Here is an 8,801-nt window from a genome sequence, read left to right as displayed (position 1 = left end):
TTCAACCACTCAATAAATAAAACCGCTTTAATAAAAATTCAATTAAAGATTTATAAATTTATGAAAACCTTAAAACTTAATTAAATCTAAATAAAATTCAATCATGTCCCAAAACACATTATCGAATTGAATTTTTATTAAAAGATATAAAAAAAATTGATAGGGACTCAAATAAAAATATCCTATATCATTAATTACAATTTCATTTTCTTATTAATCATATAACATTATATTTCTTAACCTATCTAGATAAATAAGTAATATATTGGACTGTCTAATAATCTGATTTAATATAAATTCAATTAAAAATTCATAAATTTTAATAAAATTCGATCATAGGCCAAACAACTGGTCATTTAGTACTGATACAGTATGGACTTCAAAATTCAAAAGAATACAGGCCCATTATATACTACTACTAAACTATGCCCGTTAAGCTTTGGGCAAGAGTAGAAGAATTGGAAGCTGCAGTGCTGCAGCCGCGTGTGAGTGACCATAATTGCTCTCTCTTCCTTTTAGAATCGGTGAAACATTTCAACCCATCATTTCTTGTTTGCATATTGATCAACTTTTCCCTTCGGGTATTCTTTGTTTTTCGTTTTACAGGGAAAAGTTCGTGTCTTTATTTTGATAGGGATTAAGAAGACTTCAAATTTCGAATATGGCTGCAACCTTTGCTTCGAGATGTTCTCGCGGTAACCCAATTTGTATATTTTTTATATTATTTCAGAGATTGATTTTTTGTTCCCAAACCTGATAATTTAGGAGACTTATGGTAATTGAGAAATGTTAGGAAGTAGATCTGTATCCATCAAAGTATCTAAAGCACTGTTATGAATTATGATATAGGTTTTATGATACATTTCTCCATAGGCCTTCTACGAGAGAAAAATAGGAAAAAAAATAATTAAACAAGCTTCTTCAAAATTGAAATTAGCTTAAACGATAAGCAGATTGGTAGAAGCTCCCCGGTATCACTTTCTAAATTTTTATTTTTAATTTGTCCATAAACTAAATTTTTATAGAGAAATTCATTTTGTTTTTATTTCTTATTTTTTCATCGTAGAAATTGTTACAGAAAAGTTTGTCTAAACAAACTTATAGAATATTTGTTAGAAAACCTATCAAAAGGGTATTAACTACATACCACATGAACCAAATGAGTACTAGAACGGAATAGGGAGAACTTAATTTATTTATTTTTCTCATTTTTCTTTTCTGGAGAAACTCGTTCAAACAGACTCTAAATTTGATATAATTTTGTCATTTGGGTGACTTGAACTAATGACTAAAACTTAGGAACTGAAAAATAGAAAGTCAGTTTCACTTTATAAGCTTTCTAGTAAGAGCTCGACATGGGTAAAACAGTGTTTAGACCCAAGAAATGAAGCTAATTTCATAAGTAAACACTCAACTGCATATTCGCAAAATTTAGGAGTGAACATGGGAAAATTCAGTGGTCAGATTCTGCTTAAGAATAACAATTATTGGAGTTGTAACTCACTAGGCAGGATCAGCTTCTTCTTATTGCCTCTGTTGAAGCTGGGGAAAATGAAACGAGTATATAGACTAGGAAAGAGAGTAGGAAGGTTAATAAGTTGCTTGGAATTTTGCCGTTTTAGCAAGAGCGACCGTATGTGTACTTTAACTTCCTTTTTGTGTTTATGCAAGTCCTTTTTGAAAGGATGTTTTTTATGCCCAACAGGTTAAGATTTAAAGCCTGAATCTCCTGTAATATACTTAAATTATTACAAAATGATTTTGTTGTTTGTAAATATGTAATAATCCTTTTGTTTAGCAACTGCATTCAGGACTAACCTGAAATTTCACGTGTTAAGCTCTTATATTGTTCGCTCTCAGCCCTCCTGTCATTTTCTTTTATAATTGAACCATGCAGTGAATGTCTTTTATGTTGACCAGATGATATTCTAACATCTAACTTGCTACTTTTTCTGTTTGATGTGTCAAAAAACTGAAACAGTGGGTCGTTCTCTGTTTGGTGGATTAAGCAACAGTTCCCCTGGTTTATTTACGACATCACATGAGATAACATGCAACAATATGTTTACTCAGGTCAGTGCATGAACTAAATGCAGATCATGATTTGCCCAACATGGTTTTGGTGAACCTATATTGTATGCGTAGCAAGCAATACCATTTTCCTTGTTAAGCATAGATATGTACCTTTTTTTTAAAAAAAAGGTGCTTTCTTTCTCTTACCCCTAACAAAATTCCTCTTCCATTTTTGCAGCAACAACGCACCTTCATACAGATGAGGACCGTTCTCAAGGTTGTGGATAACTCGGGGGCTAAAAAGGTGATGTGTATACAGGCATTGAAAGGGAAGAAAGGAGCAAGATTAGGTGACACAATAATAGCATCAGTGAAGGAAGCACATCCTAATGGAAAAGTGAAGAAAGGAAAGGTTGTATACGGGGTAGTTGTGCGTGCAGCAATGCCAAAGGGACGTTGTGATGGCAGTGAGGTCAAGTTTGATGATAATGCTGTGGTGCTTGTTGACAAGCAAGGCCAACCTATTGGAACCAGAGTTTTTGGACCAGTGCCTCATGAGCTGAGACAAAAGAAACATGTCAAGATTCTTACCTTGGCAGGGCACATTGCATAAATGAGAAAAAAAGGGTCATCCTTAATTTTTTGAGTTCCAATATCACATCTACCATTTTGATGTTTTGGATTTTTTTTGGTGTGATGTGTAAGTGTAATAATTTTTCAATTTAGGAGAAGTAAAACAGGAGGTGCAGAAGACTTCTACTTAAATGACTACAACTTTATTTGGTTTCTGACCTGAAAATGAACTAGGGACACAAAATTTGATGTGTTCTTCATGTGTAATATATCGACCATTTATGATTACGCTCCTTTTTATTTCTGTTTCGATCGATAACATCATTATGATCTATCGTTGTATTTGTCACGATTTTATCTTTAAAAAGTTTTTTTAAAGTAATATTAACTTTCAATTAAATGCTTTAATTGCTCATTAGCAATAAACACCTTTGAGTATAGGTAGAATGGAAGGGTTCAAATTTTGAACACAGGCTTATAAACTAAATATGAAAAGTAAAGATAAAAGAAGAATGTAAGGAATATGACAGGAAACTAGAATATACTACTTTCAAGTTCAAAAGCACCTGCAAACCTTAATCTTTTACAGTACGTATCCTTCCCTTTTCTTCCATATACTTGGCCTTTATTGTTATTTCTTCTCATAAGGGAAAAGAAGGCTTTTGGGTTTGCCCTCAAACATTCTTTGCTTGAGTTCTTCACCCTGCTAGCACTATATTATATATACCTTAGAAACTACTTGCAAATGTATCTAATTCTACACTCCAAAGATTTCATCTACACTTCAAATTTGCTCCCAACAAAAGATCTTAATAACAGCTTCTTCATCATGGGCATCCTTGGAACAATGGCAAGACATTTGGACACAATAGTGGGGTAAATGAATCTCTATCACTTTACCATGTATGTAGGTTATATTTTATTAAGACATATTATATCAAATTATGTTCTAACCATAATGTTTTCTAACCAAATAATGATATGTATTTTTTGAATCACATAGCATATTCTTAATGGAAGCTATACTTAACAAATTTCTCTTTCTATAGTTTCATGAAATTATGTGTATATATAATGCAGTCTCATTCTTTTATCAGCAATAATTAACATTTTACTTTTTCTGTTTTGGTTTCTGTATACCAGGCCTGGAGTGTTGCTCCTATATCCTTTGTAAGTACATGGACAGTAATTTTTATCCTCCTAATTGATTCTTAATTGAAACAAGAAGAAAACATAAACATATGAATGCACAAACTGAACCATTCCCATAATCTGATGCATGAATTACTATTGGATACAATAACTAAATGCCTTGTGTTGTGAGTAAATGTAATAGATACGCATCAATGAGGGCAATTGAGAGTCCTTCAACCTTGGATGATCAACAGTGGCTAACATATTGGATTTTATACTCCTTCATCACCCTCTTTGAGCTTTCATGCTACAAGATCCTAGCATGGTATGTGCATAAAACTCAATTTATTCATGACCAAAAAAGACAAAAAAACAAGATTAAAACTATCGTCTAACATCTTTGAAGGAATCTTGAGATTGTATAACACATTTTACTGGCAAGTATGTCTGTAATCTCTTAATCTTTCTAAAGTTCTTCCATGAAACATAACAGAAAAGTAGTTATTCTTTAAATGGTTGAAATGAACATGATATCAGAACAATTGGGATAGAAATTGACATTTTTTATATATATGTTTAGGTTTCCAATTTGGCCATACATGAAGCTAGTTTTTTGCCTCTGGCTGGTATTACCAATGTTCAATGGAGCTGCTTACATATATGAGAACTATGTGAGACAATATGTGAAGAACATAGGAAGCTTCTATGGAAATTCCAAGTATCATGAGGACCAAAAGAAAGTTCTTCAGATGATGAGTTTTGATGCAAGGAAAGCTGTTGAACGTTATATAGATACATATGGTTCTGAAGCCTTTGAGAGAGTAGTCAAAGCAGTATGTTAAACTTCTTTTTAACTCTTATCTTTCTTTTGATCTGCATTAAGAAACTTTACCTTATAAATAACATTGCATGCATTTTGAATTTGACTGCAGGCTGATAGAGAAGCAAGGAGGCACTGAAGAATAATTGACCCAAATTGATGCTTCAAAGAATTTACATATCTTTTAATCAATAATTATTGTGCATTGTTAACTATGTTTCAGAACCATTTATCATTTAGTTAAATGCCAACAATCTTGAGCTTTCCACACTGTAAATTAAATTATGTATATACTTTCCTTGGCATGAGAATTAAGGGGCTTCTATTCATTTGATAGTTTTAATTTTTTAATGCTATTACTGTGATGATTCTAACAGCAATTTATTCCATTGAAATTTAACTACACAAGTCAAGATCACATTGGGGTATTGCACAGAATGCTTATTCAAAAAGGGAAAATAGAAGAAGCAATGCAACACGTTGAGAACTATACAAAAGAAAAATAATCACTTTTAGCGAAAACATATCAATAAATAAGAATATAAAATTTAAACAAAAACATACTGTAAATTTAATGTGATTCGAGACTGTTAAGGGTGGGAGAATTAGGCACTGGATTCGAGGTCAGTGCAGCCTCCTTAGAAAAGATAATAAGGAAGAAGAGAATATAAATTTTCCTCCCCTTTCATTCAATGCAAAGTGCTACAATTAAAGGAAAGATAGAGATAAGATTCCTTTAGCTACGTGGCACACTGGCCTAACAGAAATAAAACAAACTCCTTCTAGAATACTTTAAGAAATGTGTACGACAATGAATCATTCTAAGAATGGATAAAACTTGACCACCCTGCAGGCCTTCGGGTCATTCTTTTGTGCCCAATGTTCCCAGTTGTATCAATACCATCCCCTTCGACATTGACCTTGTCCTCAAGGTCAAAGAGTGATTTAAGCTCATCCCATTGTTCCCAAGGAGTGTCATCTGGCGAGAGTCCTTTCCATTGAACCAGAGCATAACGCGTTGGGTTGCCTCCCATATTCACTGTTTTGAAAGCCAAGATTGCCAAGGGTGAAATGAGAGGATTATTATCAACAGAAGTAGGAGGAATCTGATCTATGAGGGACGGAGTCGGACCCTCATGTGGCTTCAACATAGAGCAATGGAACACATCATGAATCTTTGAGTGGGAAGGAAGTTCTATGCGATAAGCAACCGCGCCAATTTTCTCCAAGACCTTGAAGAAAGAGCTCTACCCCTTGGCACACATGGGCACAAGCCAGCTCCTCACCGCTGCCAACCAGAACCTTCAAAGGAGGTGAAGGAGAATGGGCCAGACCTAATAATTGAGCAACCTTGCGTTGAACAAAATTGTGGGTGCTACCCACATCTACTAAAACACTGATCTGATGAAGCCCAATTTGGCCCATAAGACGCAATGTTTCGGGAGCCCCAGTGCCAGAAAGGGCGTGAAGGCTGATTTGGGCTGACTGATTTGGGCTATCACCCATTGGCTCCAACACGCCATCTAAAGTGGGCATTTCTGAGTCACCTTCCCCAACAAAGTCAGCTTCCTCTGCAATAAAAAAAAGAAAACGAGCTGGACAGCGGTGGGAACGGGAATATTTTTGGTCACAGTTAAAACAGAGACCCTTCTCACGGCGATCCGCCATCTCGGCTTCAGTGAGTTGTCGTTAACGGGTTTTGGGCGGAGGAGGGGGTAGAAGTGGCGGAAGGGATTTTTCGATAGGAGAGGTTAGGAGTGGGGGAAGATGTTTTGTGGTTTCTGAGTGGGTTTGTGACGTAATAATGCGGTTAATAGAGGAAGGAGGCCAAGGAGACACGAATTTGGGTTTCGGGACACGGTTGAGATCCCAAATTTTTTCTTCTTGCAACCTAGCTAATCCCACCGCATGAGATAGTGTTGGGGGTTGTTGGGCCACCACCTCACGGCGGATTTCTGGCTTGAGACCGGAGATGAAACAACTGAGAAGAAACGAAGGGGGTAACCCAGCCACACGGTTAGCAATCGATTCAAATTCAGTGAGGAAATCTGAGACAATTGTGGTTTGGGTAGCTTGAAGAGTTTGCCCCTTGGATCGTCGAATGCCGTAGGAGCGAATCGTGTTTCCAGAGCTTGGAGCAGTTGTGGCCATGAATGGAGCTTGCCATTACGATACATCCACTGGAAGCAGGCCAAGGCAGCACCGTCTAAGTAAAACGAAGCGACGGTAATGCGTTCTTCTTCAGGAGTATTGTGATAGTCGAAGAACTGTGTGATTTTGAAGATCCATCCGAGTGGGTCGGTGCCATCAAAATGAGGCACATCAAGTTTTAGAAAATGGCGTTGAGAAGAGGAGGTGGCACTGGAATGGAAACGGTGCAGTGAAGAAGGAGGGGTGAGAGGGTGAGCTTCGAGGTGGGAGACACGAGTATGGATGTCTGTCATTTGTGTGGAGAAAAGGGATATTTGTGTGAGCACCTCATCTAGTTTGTCAGAGAGATTTTTTAAACGTGTACCGTCAGCCATGGGAAAAGGACAACGAGAGCACCAATTGTTAAGGGTGGGAGAATTAGGCACTGGATTCGAGGTCAGTGCAGCCTCCTTAGAAAAGATAATAAGGAAGAAGAGAATATAAATTTTCCTCCCCTTTCATTCAATGCAAAGTGCTACAATTAAAGGAAAGATAGAGATAAGATTCCTTTAGCTACGTGGCACACAAGCCTAACACAAATAAAACAAACTCCTTCTAGAATACTTTAAGAAATGTGTACGACAATGAATCATTCTAAGAATGGATAAAAATTGACCACCCTACAGGCCTTCGGGTCATTCTTTTAGGCCTAATGTTCCCAGTTGTATCAGAGACATTAAGATTTATTTCTTCACATGCAATTTGTATAATAAAAATTGTATATCTTTTTATATTTTTGAACAAAATTATAAATTCTCTAACAAAAGTATCGAAATCTTTTAAGGAATCGGTTAATTTGTAGTTGCAATCCTCAAATTATTTTTTTTACTTTTTTTTTAATATTTTATCTTGCTCTCTTTTTCCTCATATTAGTTAATGTAAAACTTTGGTCAATACGAATACGTAGTTCAGTTTATATTTGTTCCATACTTCGAACATTTATTGGTATCTGAATCACGCAATTTTTAATAAATTAATAATAGTTTAAATTTAAGCAATGTAACAAAATTAATTCTTGATATTATAAGTTAATTTAGTATAGCATGTAGTACAAAAAGGTAAACCTGTTGGTTAACTTTCACAACTGTGTTGACACAATTGATTGATGCACATTTTGCATACTAAAGTGAAGAATAAAGTTGATTGATAGTGATTAAAGTTAGGAATCAAAATTACTAAAAAATGTTATTTGAGAAGTGATAGTAGTTTAAAAATAAATAAGACTCAATTAATTTAATAATAAAAACTACCAAAAAAAAGGGTATTATCGACGGTCTCAGTCTGTCAGAAACAACCAAAAGTCGTCGGTAATGACCTATTAGCGATGATCAAAATACCGTCAATAAATCCTTTGTCACTAATAGTTATCAACGGCCTTTGTCCTTCAGTAATTACTGTTAAACTGATTTTTGTCGCCTAAAATCAGAACAAAGTCTGGTCCCCACTAATGTAGCATAGGGCAACCAGAATATCAATCCTAGGACTCAACAAAATTAAGTTTTAAAATGTAGAGTTAAGTCTTGTATTTATTTACTAATTATTTACTTCCTAACTACTACTAAACAGGTGGGGACATTTAAAATGAAAACACAGAAATTAAAAAATTAAGAAAAGCGAAACTATAATCTGTTTTAAAATAAAAGAAGGAAGAAAATAAAGAAATAAAACCTAAGCTAAAGTAATGAAGAGATTAAACCTATTTAAATCCAAAACAAAACCTATATACTAAAACTGGAACAAAATCAGAAATAAAACCAAATTGAAAAGAACTTAAAACTCAAGATTGAAAAGCATCATATCAACAAGAATGTAAAGGCTGAAAGAGAAGTAAAACAGATCATAAATTCTAAAATACTCAAAGTAAACAACTGGAACATCAAAACTCAAACTGAACTTCAACTATCACTATCAAAAGCAAAGACATAATTGATTTCATAGGTGAATGTACATTGATATGAATAAAAGAGTGCTTAGAGTTCTCAAGAAGACATCATGATAATGTGAATCCCAATCCAGGGTATTCTAGTTCATATTTCACAACTTTAATTTGACTCTTTCCACTCATTTTTCC

At 34.9% G+C, this 8,801-nt stretch overlaps 2 protein-coding genes across 5 annotated transcripts; both read left to right on the top strand.

Annotated features, from left to right (window-relative positions):
• The first annotated feature begins 371 nt into the window (after positions 1 to 371).
• On the top strand, positions 372 to 2,874 carry LOC108341796 (50S ribosomal protein HLP, mitochondrial). Of its 4 annotated transcripts, none has more exons than XM_017579448.2 (4): positions 372 to 485; positions 607 to 695; positions 1,982 to 2,073; positions 2,252 to 2,874. In XM_017579448.2, the coding sequence occupies exons 2-4, from the start codon at positions 662 to 664 to the stop codon at positions 2,624 to 2,626; spliced, it is 501 nt and encodes a 166-aa protein (XP_017434937.1). In that variant the 5' UTR covers positions 372 to 485; positions 607 to 661; the 3' UTR covers positions 2,627 to 2,874. The 4 variants fall into 4 exon arrangements, with proteins under 4 accessions (XP_017434937.1, XP_052735182.1, XP_052735181.1 ...); XM_052879222.1 differs by having other exon boundaries at positions 607 to 707; XM_052879221.1 differs by having other exon boundaries at positions 448 to 524; positions 635 to 695.
• Positions 2,875 to 3,350: 476 nt separating this feature from the next.
• Positions 3,351 to 4,876, top strand: LOC108342582 (HVA22-like protein f). Its single transcript, XM_017580373.2, has 5 exons — positions 3,351 to 3,462; positions 3,730 to 3,756; positions 3,923 to 4,045; positions 4,301 to 4,553; positions 4,653 to 4,876. The coding sequence occupies exons 1-5, from the start codon at positions 3,416 to 3,418 to the stop codon at positions 4,677 to 4,679; spliced, it is 477 nt and encodes a 158-aa protein (XP_017435862.1). The 5' UTR covers positions 3,351 to 3,415; the 3' UTR covers positions 4,680 to 4,876.
• The last annotated feature ends 3,925 nt before the right edge of the window (positions 4,877 to 8,801 follow it).

This window comes from Vigna angularis, chromosome 6, assembly GCF_016808095.1.
Source record: "Vigna angularis cultivar LongXiaoDou No.4 chromosome 6, ASM1680809v1, whole genome shotgun sequence".
NCBI classification, from domain to species: domain Eukaryota; kingdom Viridiplantae; phylum Streptophyta; class Magnoliopsida; order Fabales; family Fabaceae; genus Vigna; species Vigna angularis.
The sequence above is the reverse complement of the archived record's forward strand: the minus strand, read 5'-3'. Positions and strand labels throughout refer to the sequence as shown.